Source organism: Balearica regulorum, chromosome 2 (assembly GCF_011004875.1).
Source record: "Balearica regulorum gibbericeps isolate bBalReg1 chromosome 2, bBalReg1.pri, whole genome shotgun sequence".
Classification (NCBI taxonomy): domain Eukaryota; kingdom Metazoa; phylum Chordata; class Aves; order Gruiformes; family Gruidae; genus Balearica; species Balearica regulorum.
In genome coordinates this window covers 140059281-140077808 of record NC_046185.1, presented here as the reverse complement: position 1 = coordinate 140077808, position 18528 = coordinate 140059281, and the positions used below count along the sequence as shown (strand labels likewise).

At 40.6% G+C, this 18528-nt stretch overlaps 1 protein-coding gene and 1 long non-coding RNA gene across 2 annotated transcripts in view; one reads left to right on the top strand and one right to left on the bottom strand.

Annotated features, from left to right (window-relative positions):
- Window positions 1-18528, bottom strand: part of ASNS (asparagine synthetase (glutamine-hydrolyzing)) — a 28827-nt gene that overhangs the window by 9639 nt on the left and 660 nt on the right. Inside the window, exons 2-7 of the mRNA XM_075746113.1 lie at window positions 17883-17974; window positions 7577-7869; window positions 6176-6458; window positions 3671-3908; window positions 2005-2190; window positions 1614-1715 (exon numbers count right to left, since the gene is read on the bottom strand). Coding sequence (XP_075602228.1) covers window positions 1614-1715; window positions 2005-2190; window positions 3671-3908; window positions 6176-6424 — 775 coding nt within the window. The 5' untranslated portion in view covers window positions 6425-6458; window positions 7577-7869; window positions 17883-17974. The remainder of the gene's footprint in view (window positions 1-1613; window positions 1716-2004; window positions 2191-3670; window positions 3909-6175; window positions 6459-7576; window positions 7870-17882; window positions 17975-18528) is intronic.
- LOC142600577 (uncharacterized) lies at window positions 8932-13188 on the top strand. Its single transcript, XR_012834135.1, has 2 exons — window positions 8932-9103; window positions 10199-13188. It is a non-coding gene; the product is annotated as an uncharacterized LOC142600577 (long non-coding RNA).

Here is an 18528-nt window from a genome sequence, read left to right as displayed (position 1 = left end):
CATCACTTCAAAGTGAAAAGGTTTACTACTGACATTGGGTTTTCTTCCTCCTCTTCTTTCTCAGAGGAGGCCAGAAGGAAGGATTTGAACAGTGTGGAAAATCAACAAAAAATAAACCCAAGAGATGCACAAGGTGCCCAGATGTACTCTAAGACTCCACCTTCTTGTGAGCGAGTTCTGCTGATCCTTGACTAGTTCTACTTGCTGCTCCCTTTTGAAGTACTGAGCAAAACACAGGACCTGTTCTCCCACACCTACCTGCCGTTCTGACAAGCACGAGGCAAAATCCTCTTTCTCTGTTTCTTACAGTCCGCATATGTTTTTTTAGCTGAGTGCATTAGCACCCATTCCCACCCTGATCCCCTTTGCGGGCATGCTACCTCGTAAAAAAAAAAAAAAAATCTCCTTCTGTAGAAATCACATGCAGAGTCTGAAAAAAGGAGAGCACAGAAATCAAACTGAGTGCTTGGGATGCAGAAATCTGGGAAATCAAAACCTGAGTTTCCACTGTGAAGCTGCAGAACTCCCTCTGTGATTGGAAACAAAAGCACTTCTCCAACATGTTGGAGAATGTTCCAAGCATATGAAAAATTGTGAAGCACTGAGATCCTCTGGTATTATACCAGCACAGGCACTTAGTTTTGCTACTAATACATTCTGCCTGTGCATCTGAGGAGCTGCGGACTGCCTTCTAATTTGATATCTGAAATCTGGGGTTTGAACAGGCTTGTTACTGGAACTGGGATCTTCCAACTCTGTATATGTCCCTGTTTCATTTACCTCCCTCCTACTTTTTATGATGCCACAGTAAGGAAATGGTCCAATGGTATCTCCTAGTCAGTTCTCCCTCATTCAAATGCACATTTAATAAGGTTCATGATAAATGAGTGTAATTACTGATGTTCAATGCATGCATGAACAGCATATCAGAACTCTAACCACAAGTAAAAAGTGCTACAAAAACACAGTAAATATGGTGTCAGTCCTATAACTACAAAGCCTTACTTCTGTAAAGCACCTCTGTACACTGATCTGGTAACCACCAGATCACAACACTGATCAGCCAATTCAGTGAACAACTTCCTGTACCACAAGCTATTACCTTACCTGAAAAAAAGAATGTAGCAAATAATTTTGGTCTAGATGCTCCCCTGTAATTTGGTAAATCAAGGGCAGTCTACGATGGAGGCTAAGCAAAGAAGGTGACAAGTAAGAACTTCAGTTCCTCCTGCAAGCTGAGCATGCCAAGGTCTTTTTCTATGTTCACTCAGTGCAAAGTAAATGTAATAATCAAATTTTCTTTTTATATACCAACCTAAGCATAAATCTTTCATGTTTAAGAGTATATTGAGTGATTTTTCAGTAAGAGCATTGTATTTCTTTCTTCTTAGTTAAAAATGGTCAGTGTCTCAACAAGCCAACATCCCATCCCAGAGTAAGCTTTAAAAGCGTAAGACTTTCAAGATACTTGTGAACTGGAAAACTTTATCACAAACTAACAAGTTCTCTCAGATCACTTCAGGTACATCACAGCAGAACAGCTAGCATACTTTCCTCTCACTGGTAGATTATGGGCGAAAGAGAGAAAAGACACAAAAATTCTTGCTTCTTACCTGACAAAAGACAGCCAATCCTTCTGTGAGCCATCAAACGTTTTCTAACAGCATTTTCAAACAGAATACGGATGTTGCTTTTCACTGTTTCAAGATCAAAGCCTGTCCACAAAATAAGAGGAAAAAAACCCCAAACCAAGAAGTGTTACTTAGACTTTGCTGGATTATGCAACTAGGAAAATATTTTTCTGAATTTCCTTTGATAAAGAGGGCATGCAAGTTCAAATATATTTGTACATGACTTGCTACAAAAACAATTCTCAAGTTCCTACATGACAAAGGTTCTTCCAGTGTTTTTTTAAAATGGCACTTTTTTAAACCAACCAATACAAATTTTATATTCAAAGATTGTAATTATTTCACTTAAGTATCAAATACTTTGTTGTACTACCTGAAGGCAGAGTTTCTACTGTATCACACGTAGCATGGAGTGGTTCATCTTTATAGCTATGAAATTTTACTAATTCCACTGATGCAACTTTGCCAGAGGGCTTTAAATCCAACACTTCATAATGACCCGGGAGAAATGGCTCCACTTTAGGACATAAGGATGTTGAATGCTTTAAGTTGATAAGTCCTACAGGTAAAATGGAGAGAAAAAAAAAAAAAAAAAAAAAAAAAAGTCAGAGCTTTTAACCTAGGATGGTTAAATTATACCTCACTCAACAGCCTCTGTACTAAAACCATATAAAAATATTTTATCCAGATCCTAAATTTGGTATTAAAAAAATATAATTTTGAGTCCGAGTCTGCCTTGGATTCTGCTACTGGCAGGTTGCACACATAGATCTGAGCCATCTCTAGTTGAGGCAGACAGCAGAGAAAGGAAGCCAGCAAGTACTACTAATTGGTAAGTAACAATTTATTCCTATGAGCATTAAGAAAAACATTTTTCTAATGGACTACATGATGCCCAGGTCAAGGTGTAATATGCTTATGAGAATTCAAATGACAGTTAATAAATGATTTTGTGTTTAAAATTAAGTGTAGTTAAGCTAACAAAGGGTTTGCAATAAAACTACATCACTGAAGTGATTGCTTAATTGACATTGATTTAGTGATTTCATAACTCATCAGTTCCAGACTGATCTACATTGCTGCTCATGAACACCAAGAATCAGACCTGTAGCCAAACCTCATTTCCATTCCTCTTGAGAAAGAGGACGTTTTGCACTTGCTGGTCACCTGAATGCCACTTGAGGAACTCCACAAAAGAGATCCTGAATTGCTGGTAGAGGGACCAGTAATCCACTGTGACACTTATGGGACATAGTCCCTAAAATATTCACTTCCCTTCTTCCTTCCCAAGGAGCAGAGCTGGTACAGCTCTGGTACTACTCAGTACTACTATTACAGGAGTCAATCTACATTGGAGTCTGATAATAAAATTGATACACAGTAAATGGGAGAGACACAAGTAATCATGAAAATCAATTTTAGACAATGCATTTTAGGCAATAAGCTCCCTTTTGGCACTGTTTGGGTTTGTTTCTACAAGTGTCAAGGCTAGAGATAATTACTTTAAAAAAAAAAAGTATTGGATGTGTCATCTCAAAGGAAAAAAATTGCCATCAAATAAAATAAGTGTCAGTAGAAAATGCTGCAGGAAATTTCAGTAAGGTTTTAAAATTCTTGGCTTTTACAGATTAGCAGTTCCTGTGGCATTACTTCCCAGTTCACCATAGAACTCCAGGAACAAATCTAATATAATTTATTGTAGCATAAATCTAGCCTAACTCTATAGACTACATTTAACTTTGGGGTAACATAAAACATCTTGGGCTCAATGCTGCTATGATTCCAGAACAGAAAGAATTCTAAAATTAAATAAGGAAGTTATTTTAGAGATATCAAGGACAATTAAACATCTTAGACGTTTACTCTCTGTGGCTTTTGTTTTAATGATGTGAGTAGTTCTTACACTACTAAATACACTTCATTTATTACCATACTTACAATTCTCCTTCTTTCACACTTAGAAGAAAAGCCTGACAAAGTGGTTTGTCTCTGACAACAACACTTAAGATTATTTAGGCACTAAACACAATTGGTATTACCTTTTGCCTCAGAACAGACACCCAAAAATCCATCATCAGTCAGCACCTTAAACAGTGGTCTGACTCCATAGGTATCTCTCGCCAGAAACACTTTTCTGTTTGCAGTGTCCAGAAGGATGAAAGCAAATACACCATCTAGCATGGATGCTGTTTGTTCTATTCCTCCTCTGTTGTAAAGATGAAGGATAACCTCACCATCCACTAACGTCTGATATTCAAATCCAAACTGCTTCTGCAACTAAAAAAAAAAAAAAAAAAGAAAAACATGAATAAGCATTTGTAAACATTGACTGCTTATCAATTGAAAAAACACCACCACTCATGTAGTTGTTTAATTACAAAAAAATATTTTTTTTGTAAAATCATAGTTCAAGAGATATATAAACATTTCCACCAAAGAAGGAAATTATATGTTTGTGTTCAAAATATTATCCAGGCTCATCTCTCAGACAATGTAGATTGACTCTGTAGTCATAAGCAATTCATGTTTTCAGGGATACATTTCTATCTGAGGATGACAAACTGCAAACCCAGGACCCTGGTCTTCAGAAGCACTAGCCTCCCCATCTCCCACAGACAAAGGGCAGAAGGAGGCAGGCATTGCTTCTGAAAAACCAACTTAAAACAGGACCAGAAACAGAGACATCATTTACTGTAGTCTCAAATAACTCCGTGCCACTTTCCTATCTGATAATAATGATATTTACATAAGCCCCCCCCCCCCCGCCCAAACACATAGACACTGGTTTCTGCAGAGTAAAGCACTTCAGAAATAAACTTTGGTTTACTTATGCAGTCACTGCAATTCCTCAGGGGTTTTTTTTGTATGCACAGAGAATTTCCTTCCGCCTAATCCTCCTCCATTCCTCAAACTAACCTTTTCACTCTGCCTGTGCAGATGGAGTGGGGGAGGAAGAAATTAGCTGTCAGACTTAAGTCAGACCAAATATTCTTCATGTTCTTGTGGTACTACACTTTAAAGTCCTTTCAATATCTACCAGAGAGATGGAAAGAGGGAATTTCAATAAAACACTAAAAAGCCAAGAAACCCCACAAAACCAATGCTTTAGCATTTTAACTTAACTTCTTTGGTTATAATTGTTATTTCTGGGGCAAAGTCTTGGATCGAATTGAGTCAATATTAAAATAACTAAGTCATTGCCCTAAACAAGATGCCTGTTTCACCGATGATCCTTTCCTAGGTAGGTTTCAGCCACAAGCTTGAAAGAAAAGTCTCTTTATAAAGAAAGAGGGTGTATAATGTAGTGAGAACAACTGAACAAATTCCTGCTGATGGCAATGCAAGTTTTGTATAATTAAATTCCCCTTAGAATTATGCATGTAGCACAATTGAAAGTAATTCTTATTCCTGTCAACAGCAGAAAAAGCATGATGCAAAACATAGCAAGTATTACCGACTGTTGGTAAAATACATTTCACATGTACTGCAGGGCAAAGTATATCTCACCTTTCAAACAGCCAGAAACTTGAAGTTTGGGGGAAAAGAAAAAAAATCTCCTGCCTATTCAGTCAAATTCCCAATGACATTACTGATCTCACTGACACCACTGACAGCAGCCTGACTCTGACTTAAAAAATATGATGTTAGAAGTACCAAAACATCTCAGATTATTCATACATTTTTGATACTACCATGCTTAGTTTATGATTCATTTTAAGCATTCAATTTCAGCATGATTCAGAAACAGTCACAACTGTAAGCTACTTTATACGCCAAATTTGCATGATCTGAATCACTTCCCTTCCAAGTAACACAGATAGCACAGACATCTCAGCACAGGGACTGAGGCACGCAGAGGATGTTCAGCAGCAGTATCACACCCATCAGGGACATTCACTTTGGGAAGTAAGTACAGAGCTGCTGCTTGTTTTGTGCCCAAGAGACTTAGGTGGCTCTCAAAACCCCCACAAAGCATCTGTCTTAAGCTGCAGACACCTAAGGACTTTGGCGGCATACTGGAAACATCTCCCTAGAACTTGTTGCTTTACATAAATACATAAGCATGCATGCTATACATTAATATGTGACATATGCCATCTAGATTGATATGCAGAAATAAAAATGCAATACCCAACAGCTTGGGGAACAACTGAAAATAACTGAAGAGCAAGAGAGTCTAAAAGCATTTGCATTATAAAGAGAGAAGAAGGGGAGAAAGAGGGTTGGAATTCCCCTCTCCAAGAGAATAGAAGAATGCATCTTTATTTTAAACTGATCCAACCTGAAGATACAAATACTTATTGCCCTTGTTAATTAAAACGTGATTTTTCAGTATTAAAGACCAAGTATGTTAATAATTAAGGCACCACAGATTCACAGCTCATTGAGATCATTTCATTTTAAAATACTAATCATTTGATAACTTTTAGGTTTTTTTCTGCTATTTTAATCCACCATGCTTTACACATTTGCTGAATATCCACTGGTTTTGAAATTTAAAAAAAAAAACAAACAAAAAACCGTATGATCCATACAATGCTTACCTGTTTGAAATTGTAGATTTCTCCATTGTAACACAGCCACAGATATGGGAATTTCTTCACCCGGATAGGCTGCATACCATATAGCTGATCGACAACCGCAAGGCGGTGGAAACCAAAACAGCAGTTGGTGAATCCATTGACGTTCTCAAAACGAAATGCGTCAGGACCTCTGTGTGCTATCTTCATGGCACTTAGACACTGGACTGAAAGGCATTCATCGCTCCCAAAGAGGGCCCAGATACCACACATTGTGAGGCTGCTGATCTACCCGAAAGTGGAGAATCTGTTCAGTAAAGACATGAACATTGTAAGCAAGAGCTGACACCTAGAAAACACAGGTAACAAACGTAGGCTACTAATACCTTAACTGTCAAGAGGCCTCCTCAAGCGAGCAGCAGACTTTACTAACACAAGGTAAAACCCAGTTTGCCCAGAATATGATAAGCAACCTTTGGCCAGCAAGACATTAGGCTGAAGTTTACCTTTAGGTAAACACCAAGGCTGTCTATGATTTTTTTATACAGCACAAATAGAACAAATCATTACTGAGCATTGGGTATGATCTGTTGAAGTAATATCATCTCAGCAGAAATTTTAACAGTCCTTACAGTTTGCGGCCTTTCAAACCTATACAACCCTGCGGCCTATATAAAGGGGGAGACAGGCTTTTTACCACGGCCTGTAGTGACAGGACAAGGGGCACTGGTTTCGAAGTGAAAGACGGCAGGTTTAGACTGGGCTTCCCTAGCCCAATGGCAGGCCCAGATGAGAAAGGCGTGGAGGGATCAGCGCCATGCTCCCCTTGGCGTGCCTTTTCCAGCCCGGTGTCCCTGGGGATAGAGGCCTTGTAACTCTCTGAACCCTAACAGTGGAGGTGGGCTGAGGCTGGGGCCCCCATCACTTGGCCTGTAGGTCCTCAGCCCCCGCTGCCAGCCGCAGCTCCAGGGACACGTGGCTGGAAAAGGCACGCCAAGGGAGCACGGCACTGCGCCAACATTGCTCCCTCCGCACCCTTCTCACCTGGACAAGCGATGGCGCTGGGGAGCTCAGCCCCAGCACATGGAACTGGGCTTTCCCACCAGCTGGGGCGGCTTCCGGGTACTCCGCGGTCCCCGGGCCTCTTCTAACAGGCTACCGCAGGCACCTGGGGCACTTTCCCTCCGCACACGCCCGCTACCCCCCAGGCCTGCACCGCTGCAGCGCACCCCGGGCCCGCTGCCCCCTCGCTCGCCACTCGGGGCAGGATGCTGAGGTGCCGCACGGCAGCGGGAGACAGGCCGGGTACTGCGGCCGGCTCCCGGCGCGGCAGCGCTCGGCCCGTAAGCCCGGCGGCGCCCCCCGGTCGACCCCGCTCGGCGCAGCCCCACGGCCCAGAAGCCGCCGCCCGCTCTGATGCCTTACCCCGTCCTGGCCGCCGGCGCAGGGACAGCCGCCGTCCTCGCCGCGGCGGGTGATGAAGAAGGCGGCCCCCGCCGGTGCCGGCTCCTCCCCTGCCGCCGGCTGCTGTTGAAACCCGCCGTAAAGTTTCATCATGCGCCTTTCCGCCTCGCCGGTCGGTGCCGGCCGGGCACTGTCCTCGCACGCTGGGCCGGCATCGCGGCCTTGCCCTGCAGCCCCGGCTCGGGGAGCCCCAGGGCAGGGTAAGAGCCGAGTCGCAGGCCAAGAAATCCGGGGTCTGCCACCTCGCTGGATGGCTGTGAAGAAAAGCAGGCACCACTGGGCATTGCTGGGCTCGCTAGGCTTACGTGGGCAACTTGCAGCCATCAGAAATCCTGGCCCTGCAAATCTGCCCTGCGCCGTACCTTGTATTGTGTAAAGTGAAAAGAGCACAGGCACCCACGTGGGGTTGCCTTGAAGCTGCTTTATTTGGTTTGGGAGAGAGAGCGCTTGCAAAGCTTACACCTTTAGAAGTGCTTACTGAGGACTTAAGGTTTTGCTGTGCAAAACTTGGTTTCGAATAGTAGATGCTATGGGTAAAAAGGGATTTTAGTGCCTAACTGAATTTCATTATCGGACAGTTTTGCCTTTTTGCCTTTGAGAGTGCTAAAGTAAATGAAATTCAAGTCTGAAGACTAGGATGGGAAGTGCTAAATATAAACCTTAATTCTCCACACATACTTCAAGAGAGTCATTAGTAATTTGCATGCAGTGCACTTTCATAGCTAGCTTTAGTGGACTTAGTGTAAAACTGCAGTGCTGTGCGTAAAATTCTTCAGGTTATGCAGACTGTCAGCAATAAGCATGGTCTGTGCATAGAATTGTAAAAGGATCTTTAAGAAGTCGTTAAAATTATATTTTTAGGCTTTAGAAAGAAAAAATGCGTTGAAGTGTCCTATGTGTGAGAAGCAGGCTCCAGTGGTGATCAGGAATAGGTGTCGGAGGCTTCTGTTCAACACAGCTTTGCCTGAACACAGGACAGGCCTTGGCAGTGAGAAGGTTTTGGGCAGCCTGTGGGTGCCATGCGTACAGTCCTCGAAGCTGTGCGCTGCCCGGAAAAGCAGAGTGAAAGTGCATGCAATGGCACACTGAGTCGCTGCTCACAGAATAATAGTGGTTGTGCAGGGCAACGCCTTATACCTTGCTTTTTTTCCAGAGATCTAAATGTCACAAACTCTGCATTTTGAAAAACTACAAGAAATAACAGACAAAGGTTGTATTAACCTAGGTTATGGGGTTGGTTTTGGTTTTTTTGGGGTTGGTTTTTTTTTTTCTTTTGGTTGGTTGTTTTTTTTTTTTCTTTTAGTTGGTTGGGGGTTTTTTTTGCCAGAGACTTCTGTAAACAGCTTTTCTTTACATCTTTACTTCTTTTCTCTGCAGATCGAAAAGATTTTTTTGATGAGTCTGCTTAGGCTTAAGTTATGTCTGGACATTTTCATTTCATGAGCAATTCCTGGTTCATAACTAGATCTCACACAGTGCTTTACGATAGTAAGTGACAAACCATTTCATAAAATAAGAATCTTTTCATGGAGACACTGAAGCAGGGAGGGTGAGAAACAACTTGCAGAAAGTGGCAAGCACAGCCAGGGAAGAGCTAAACCTTTTAAGTCCTCATTAATGTCTTAAGTCCCTCATTAATTAAGGGCACACTGCTGGGTAACAGCCACGTATTTCTTCCCCATTACTACCCACTTTTAAAAACTGAGGAGAACTGCTGCATTTTACTATGTCTAGCATGTTTAATCCTCTATTTTAATGGAGTTGATGGTGTTATAGGTGGGACTAATGGCAGAAATACCACACACAATCTGTTTAAAAAACATTGGCAATGTTGCTTTTTGGTAGTTACAGTAGTGCAGGTAATAACTGATATGTCCCTGTCCTTTTCTAGCCTTTTCTCTATTTTTGCCAAGTAGCCCATTACAGTCCCTTTACATTGTGTCATTCTTCAATGTCCAAACTTCTTTCAGCACACAGTACTAGACGTAGTTACACCTCAGTCTCACAGCTCTGTTCTTTTTCAGTCATCTTCCATCTCAGTTTTCTCCTTCCTGCAGACACTATCGTGTAAGTTTCTCCAAAGCAATTTCTTTGCCACTATACTCCTCTAAAGCTGATTTTTTTCCCACCTCCATTTTTGTTGTGAGAAATTTCAATTGATGCTAGCTGGGTGGAGAGAACAGGCTTGAATGTAAATATCAGGTGCCATGAGTAGCTAAGAGACTTTCTACCTTGTTGTATCATCTGTTTAGTGCTTTAGAGTAACCATCTGGCCACAGGCTAAAACCATTTAAGAATGGCTGAAAAACACTGTAAGAAAGTTCCTGATTGATTAATTATTTAAGACGTACTTGGATTAGTTTTGTTTCTAATCACCTGAAATGAAAGGCTAAGAGGTTTCTCTGAAGGCAACAGGTAAAATGAGTAAATGACATGTCAAAGAGAACAGGGAAATGAGTGCAATGTAGAATGAACTGTTGCAGCTGCATGACTGTTCACACTGAGCTGGTCACTGTCAGCTCAACTGTCAGTTCAGCATTGCTCATAACTGAAGCCGGTGCTCCTCATTTTTCCCCACTAAAGATGAATGCCTTTGGTGGCCCCACATCCGATGGATGCAGCAGCATGCCTGGAAGACTGGAAATATGTGAGTTCTGTGAGATCTGTGAAATCTGTTTGGAGAGGAGGCAGAACTGAGGGGAAAGTGGAAAAGTCAGAGGCTGTGATTGAGAGACATACAGTGAAGGTCTTTTGCTTTCACAGGGATGACTAACAAATTAACAACCTGTAACACCTGGAGGTTTTACAGGGAGTAGCCTCCTGAAGGTATTCCTCATGATTTCTGGCTTTTTGCATGAGAGAACATGATTCAGCTGGTTTTGTGATGATGGCTCTCCCAGCTGTTTCCATCCTTTGCTCTCACTGGAGCTGTGGAGGAAAACAAGATCTGAAGTAGAAAACAATGCCCAGACTCGGATATTAGAGAAAGACTTTCCCTTTTCTGTCAGCAACAAATGCACATAGTCTGCAGTTTCTCAGACAGGAATTGAACACCCTTTGTTGATGGTGAAGGTTGCCACGAGTGGATTCATGGGCCAGGTTGTTATGATGGACAGGACTGTAAAACATCAGAAATTCTATTGATGTGCCTCAGCTCAGCCTTGCACCAGCCCTTTGCGTGCCAATTGCTAGTGAGTAGCTGTGGAACACAGGCATTCTGCGCCCCACCAGACTATCTACATAGTCATGGACTGTTAAAGATGCTTCATCACCAACAATTTAAGAGATAATAAGGATAATGCTGAAGCACTTTCTCTTTTTGAAAAAGGGGAGATTTTGGCTGTGGGAAGGAGAGGGATGTATCTTGTCTACACCCTCGTGACTCCCTTTGCATCCAGTACCCATTTTTAGCTTGGGCCAACTACTTTCCATTTGGTCTTGAACACATCCTGAATTGCAATAGCAATACTTCTCCAATCCTAACTGGTATAGTAATGGAGCCATGGGAATAGGCGGCTTCAAGTTTCCAGATGCCTCAAACTCTCCTTTTCTCATCTCCCAGTGACTGAATGTTCGTGATGTCAGTTGGGCACAGATCACTAAGAATCCTGTATTTTCCATCCTGCATTTTTTCCTTGATCTATTTGCTGCACAGAACTTTGCCACATATTGTCAGAGGCCCCGACTGAATGAGATATGCTGCTATTGATTTGTTTGTTTTGTCAGCATCTACAAATTACTTTGGTGTTGAAGTCTGTGTACAGTGCATTATGTGTTTACATCTTCTGTTCCTCAGTGCACACTAATAAGAATCTTGGGGCAGGGAGTTAGTGTGCAGCTTCATTTCTGCCAGGAAACAGTGACTTTAGACAGACATTGTTCCATGATCCAGCATTGTAGCCACAACAGAAAATCAAGTGGCAAATGGCAAATGCTCTTTCTGGAAGCAGCCTAGTGTGTATATATATATATAGGATACATGTACATTTACCAGGCAATAGTTGTAGTGCCAGGTGTTCTTTTAATATGTCTGACATCTGAAACATATGGTTATTGTCAGGGATACATGTATGTAGACAACAAAGATCTTTTTCTATTTTGGTTTTCCATCTCCAGGAACATAGTAACGCGATGTGCTATTAAAGTTTGAGTGCTTGCACTCGAGATCTCAGGCAGAACCATACTTGCATCCCTGTATCCGATTGGGGGGAAAAAAAGTGAAAAGAGAACCTGTGAAATGCAAAAGGTGTTTGGAGATCTGTAGCTTGAAGCAAGGTAGGCTCCCATTTGTATCACTTAGTCACCCTTTTACTCAGTGGGACTGCACCACATGCCAGTGAGCTTTCAGCTTGCAGCATTTAAAGAACTTATCGACCTAACAGAGCTGTTTGTTCCTACAATTTTGAATATTTTTCTTTTTTTTAATCTCTGTTCTTTTCTCTTCCTTTGGAAGCCATTTAAAGGACATGCAGACTACTTGCCTCTCCTCCAGACAAAATCCTCTCTCTCGTGGTATAAAAAGTAGTTGTCTCTCCCACTGGGAGTTCCTATTGCTATAGTGTCTCTTATTTAATCTCTTTTCTTTTCACTTAATTATGTTAAGCTTCAAAACAAATAAGACTTGCTCTGACCTCGGAGTTAGAGGTCACAGCACTGAAATGTTAAAATCTTTTCTAGAGCCCAGGCATTCAGAACTTCAGTAAAGTACTAGGAAGGCACGTCTAGTGCAGCAGCGAGAGAGAACACAAAGTAAGGCAATTTGTTATTGCCTCACAAAAGACTAAGCATTTTGCACTACTGCGGCATCCTTTTTTTAACATCCCAGCCCTTCCATTATCCCCCGTGTTTCTTAGCACAGACAAGAAAGGGTTGTTGAAAGAGCCGTTGGCCATACAGTGCATGTTGCAGGCATGGCATATGGCATACCAATGGCTCTATTGTCGGTAGGCCCAAGACCACAGAGGAATGAAACATTGCTGACTTTAACTGAATAGTGGTCTTGGCTAATGGGAAGGAATTCAGTGTAATTTATTCTCTCATCCTGGGGGAGGGAGGCAGGCGGTGGAAAACAGACCACTAAACTGTTACATATGCTTTTTTAACCACTTGCAGAATACGAAAGAAAAATGGGTTGTCTGATACTGATTCTATAACGTAAAGTGGAATAGTTCTCTAGAGTTTTTAGAGCCATAATGGTAGAACTAATTTAAATTCTGGTTCTTTTTCATACAGTAAGAAAGATTAGGTGTCAGCTAAATTAGCATTTAAACTAACCGTTGTAGTCAATACAGCAGGATTAACTGCAAATTACAATCTTCAGTTCACTTTTTCATTGTGATTTGCTCATTGTGAGATTTTGCTCCGCTCAATAGATGTTTTGTTTAATACAAACAAGATCTTTTTCATCTAGAATACAGCTAAATTCTGCTGTAAGAGACATGGTTAGCTGGTATAAAGCTGTAACAGCTAAATCCATGCTTGGAACATATATATCAGAGACTTAAAATACGTTGGAATGTATTTTTCAGCTGGAATAACTGGGTATAATTCTAATAAAGTTATTTTGACGCACATAGTTGTGCTGCTTTAGTCTTTTAAAGCACTGTATTTAATTTTTGTGATTTGTGTCTGGAAGACATTAAAAATGTCCAGTGAAATATGCTTAAATGCACATATATGCTCTTGTAAATACAATTAAGAACAATAGAGGAAGAAGAATAACAATTACTGAACACTGCCCGAGGATTTTTTTTTTTTAAACAAATTTAGATGCTCTTTGGTTTGTAAAAGACTGAGAAACTATTCTAAAACATGACTGCAGGTGCTCTTTCCCATCACTAGGTCGAGCTGTTACCTCAAGATGAGAAACCATCACCCTGCTGGTATTGTTGCTACCAGAAATAGGGGTGTAGAACAAATGCAACAAAGGTCTGCAATGAAATAACTAGACTGGAAAATATAACACTTTGCAGTGTGGAAAATAAACAACTGCGTTATCACATACACTAAGCCAATTATTTTCTGTAAAAGAAAATAAATTTAATAGTGAAAACGTTTTTTTTGTGTTTTCTCACAGAAGTACACAGTAAAGTAGAGCTCGCTTCACAGTATGTATTGGCATCTTACTAATTCTGTTAAATCAAGCAGTATCGAACCCCTCAAATGATCGCCTTGTTTCTTCATTGTAGCTACTCAGTCTGCTTTTTTTCCTAGGAATTAATTCTGAATTCTGTACAGAGGTAAACTATTGTTGTTACTGCTGTCATATAAACAGTAAAATGGAATGTCTCCTCTCCTTCCTATTCTTCCCTAGCTAGAAACTCTAACAGACTTTGTAAAAATAGCTTCGTCTCTTTACATATAAAGAGAATTCTTCCTGATTAGAAAAAGAGAAGAAAACAAAAAAGAGAAGAAAACCAATTGTAAAGGAACTAAAAATGCAGTAGCAATTCAAAAGGATTAAAAGAATTAAACAATTAATGATTGCAAAGTAGAAGAAAAGTTAGTTCTGCATTCTAATTCTTACTGAAAAAAACCTCATCTCTTATCACAGATGCCAGATGATAAGGTTTTTCTACTAATTTAACAGGGTAATTTCCAATATTAATTCCAACATTTTTATTAAGCTTTTTTATCCCCAAAGAAAAGAAACAAGAGACAACTAAAATCTTCTATCCACCCTCATGGAAATACAGTTATACAAGAGCAATACTTTATGGCAGCATTACTTTGAATCTCATTTTAGCTGACAACAATCCCCTGAACCTCTTTGCTTTTGACAGAAACAGGTACAAGATAGGCAAACAAAAGAATGTATCCATAAGCGTTGGCTATGCCTCAAGCTGTTCTGAAACACATCTCTTTTATTAGAGATCTTACTACTAGAGAATTTATTTTGTTATTATTGTAGGATTTGACAGAGAAAATATTTGCACTTGTTCTGGCTAACTAACTTTTAAGTTGCACATGTATGTAAAATAAACGGAAATATACTTATCTATACAGAAATATATCAGTAACAAGAATAAAGAGGGATGTATTTTTTTTAAGTGCTTAAGTAGGTTTTGCAAGACCATTTCTATAAATAAATCGGGGCCAGAAAGTAAATTCAATTATGGGAGGCTGGCTAATTAGTAGCACACTCATCGGTGTGATTTATGTCCATGCCAAATAGCATTCCTTGAGAAAATCTCTGGGCAGGGTTTACAGAGTAATGCTTGCCAAGAGCTATTTCTAAAGAACGGTAAGGACAAGATTGAGGTTTCAGTGTATCCACAGTGCAGCCCTCCAAGGAAATCCCAGCAGACTTCCTAACCTGTCACTGCTCCTGCATCCCTTCCCACCACAGCCCACAGCACCAAAAATGAGTGTTGTTTTCTCAGTTTTGTGATGGGAAAATGTCATTCTGGTGGGCTGCAACACAGCACTCAACTTACTTTGAACTGAAAAATGGTAAAATAATTGCATCAAAGGATGGTCCCTGGCACTGTTTCATCCATAGAAATATGGACATAGATCGGAGCATTCTAAAGCAGGCTTTGGGGCAGGCCTAGAAACATTGTGGGAAGTGCTTCTCGTATGAAATTTCCAGAATGATAGCTTATTACATTTTGTCTGCTATTTCCAATCAAAACACAAAGACATTTAATATTCTTTAATTTCAATAATGAACAAAACCCCTTTATTTCACAATGTTTTGAAGTGATTTTTAAAATATTACAATTTTAGCAAGATCCAGTGATTAATTTCTTTAATTAATGCCACTCAAAATGTATCACTCAAGTTTTTGGCACACATGGAATACTAATCTCTAAGTTCACAATGGCTTGTTTTAAGTCAGTTATTTGTCGCAAGCAGATCTGATTAACACAAATAGCAATGTAGAGATTGTACATTGTTTAAATGCAGACAGTACTTCTAACTTCACCGATCAGTAACGTGTATTACTACATGGCAATTCCACTATTGTTTGTGCAAGAAATATAGCGAGTAAAGTTCCGTATCCTAACAGGATGTCAGACTTTCAGCCAACTGGTATTATGAGTAAAAGGAAGGTGCAGCGATATGCTCCAGCACAGAGAACCCTCTTACTTCTTGATTACATTATAATCTGCTTCATCTGACACAGTAATCAAACAGATTATAGTAAATAAGGTAAGTTAGTTTTACAGCTCTGTAAATGGTTCTGACTGTTCCAGGACACCACAGCACCAAATTAGTGTGTCCTGTGGGCAAAGGCGTGGAGATAAATTGAAACTCCGTTCACATTCCAAAAGGCCTTTGTTCTGCTCTAGGATTTCGGGTAGGCATGGATAATACTTGTTCTTGATCTGGTCCAGTGTGCCTGCAACTACAATTTGTGGGTTCATAAGTTGACGCAGAAAGGGTAACAGGTCCTTTAGAGAAGAATGGCTTCACTGAATCTGAACGGTCAAGTCAGTGGATTTTTTTATAATATTAAGCAAATAAGGCATCACATTTAATCTGGTTGTCTGTCTGACCAAATAGGAGTGAATAGAGAACACAAAAGTAGCTTTCAGTCAAAACATATGGGAATTACTCATTAATATATATTTTCATGGACTTGCTGATGATCCATAAAAGCAATAGCATAAACAGAGTCATGATAAGACCATTTATAATTGAATAAAATGTTAAGAAAACAAAATAGTTATCCATGGAAGTATGTAGAACTTGAGCTGGTAAAGCTGGTTTCCTTGTCAGCCATTAGCATGTAGAAAGCTACTTACAGAAGGAAATCACAGTGTCACCACAGATATTTCTTAGATATGCAATTAAATATTTAAATGTTATGTATGTAGACAATGACTTGCCAAATTGCACAGCCTCACAACAGCTGTAGCATTTTGCACCTTAACTTTGTGTCAGCTTTCTTATTTAGCAACCTGGATTCTCAGACTCCTGCTCATGGAAGTGAAGAGAGTTGAGAGTAGCTCATCTGTGAGTGGGCTTTATGGTAAGTACATAGTAATACACATACTCTGGAGTGCTCTCCAGAGGGCTTATGGGTGAAGATGCCCAGCCAGGTAGCTCATGAAGACCTACCTAGTGATGAGTAAAGGGATTAAGGGCCTGCTACCCTGCTTTTGCCCTGTACCGTTTGGAAGCGTGCAGGAAACAGCCTATGTTGAGTATGGCTAGCCCTCCTAGGTAGGGAAAGATCTCATTCTTTTGCGTATACTGACATGAAAACCTGAGTGATTTATTTCCTTTTAAATTAAATTACTAAAAATTTAATTTCCCTCTCAATTGTTCCCAGCCACACATGCCAGAATGTAAGTGAAGTGAATTTCATTGCCATATTACCAGTGTGTCCCCCATCACTGCTGGACTTTTGCAGCAGCGGAGGAGAGGCTCCCATGGAAGCAGCACTTCTATATAGAAAGGGACTGTGATCAAGCAGATCTGCACACAAGAAAGAGCACCAGGCCTACTCCTCCTTCCCAAGCAAGAGAATGGCTTTTTCCTCTATGTAGCCACCCAGAGGCTGTTTGTCATGCAAAGCAGCACTGCACAGCACAAGGCGTGGAAGTGTTTGCTACCATTGCACACACAGGGCAGCCCCTGAGAGGGGCATGTTCCCTTACTCTGAACTGCCAGAGATCGCTCATCTATCCCCAAGTAAAAAAAAACCCAGTCCTGCTTTGTATGGGTGGTATGTAAATGTCTCCATAAAATGTTAAACAGCCATTAGAATGTGGCCAAACCAGTCACATTTGTTAAAGCAAACTCTGTGTACACTGATATTAATAGGCAAGCCATGACTGACTTTTGTTAAGTTACAGTACATTCCACCTTCTCTTTGAAATTTTCCTTTCAAACTAGCCTAACAAAGAGTGACAAGGCTCAATGAATGTGTCTGTATGAAAAAGTGCAGCCCTTCATACATGCATACACACGTATGTAATGTACATGGGCCCATAGCCCTCGACAACAGAACTCCCATGATGCAAGACCAGGCTTTAAAATTTGCCAAGCAAAATGAAGTCTCACATTCAACTCAATCATACTGCATTATCTGTAATAGGAGACATTTTTAAAACGTCATTTAATCTCTTTTAGAATTTTAAGGGATGCCCTGGACATGGGCAGACAGAACTCCTATCAAAATTTGCAGGGGGGGGATAAAAAGACACCTCTATTTTTTCCAGTAGCCTTTGCAATTTCCATTGTCTTTGTTATTGTTTATAGTTGAATTTCTTAATGCCAAACACTCAAACTTCCCCCCTACAACAAGCATGCTTACCTCACTTCTGCCCTTTCTTCTATGACGACACTTGCTCAAGGAGATACCATTCACCGAGTTGCTTGTAATTTGTATTTTAAAGGGGCAGCAAACTGTGGGATAGAGCACAAATGAGAAACTGATCTGGAGCCACATGGGACAGCATTTCTTAAACCAGCAAAAAAGCCAGGATCTCCTGAATGACCAATCATCCAGAGAAAAAGAACTAAAAATAGAGGATGAAAGAGTACATCCCTGAGGGGGTAGTTTTGGAGAGAGGAGATGCAGAAAGCAAACACACAGATCTATAGCCATGAAGAGGCAAAGCTATGGTTTGGACTGAACCCCTGGACCCGCTGGAGGAAGGACTAAGAATCATGGGGAGGCAGGAGATCCAGTGAGACATCAAGAGCAGTCTGTGCATTGACCTCCATTTACAGAAACACTGGTGGCTCTCAGCATGGACCAGTTCTTGTTTGCATGTACGTGCACCCTAGTCCTTTTTATAAAAAAAAAAAATAAAACCTCTACCTGTTAACTGCAGACATCCATTAACTACTCACTGTTTGCAAAATGCTATCCTTAGGTTACATTGTAATGTAAACCACCTTTTAAATCTATAATCCCTCTTCACATTTAATAGATTTTTCCTAAGGAAAGATATCAA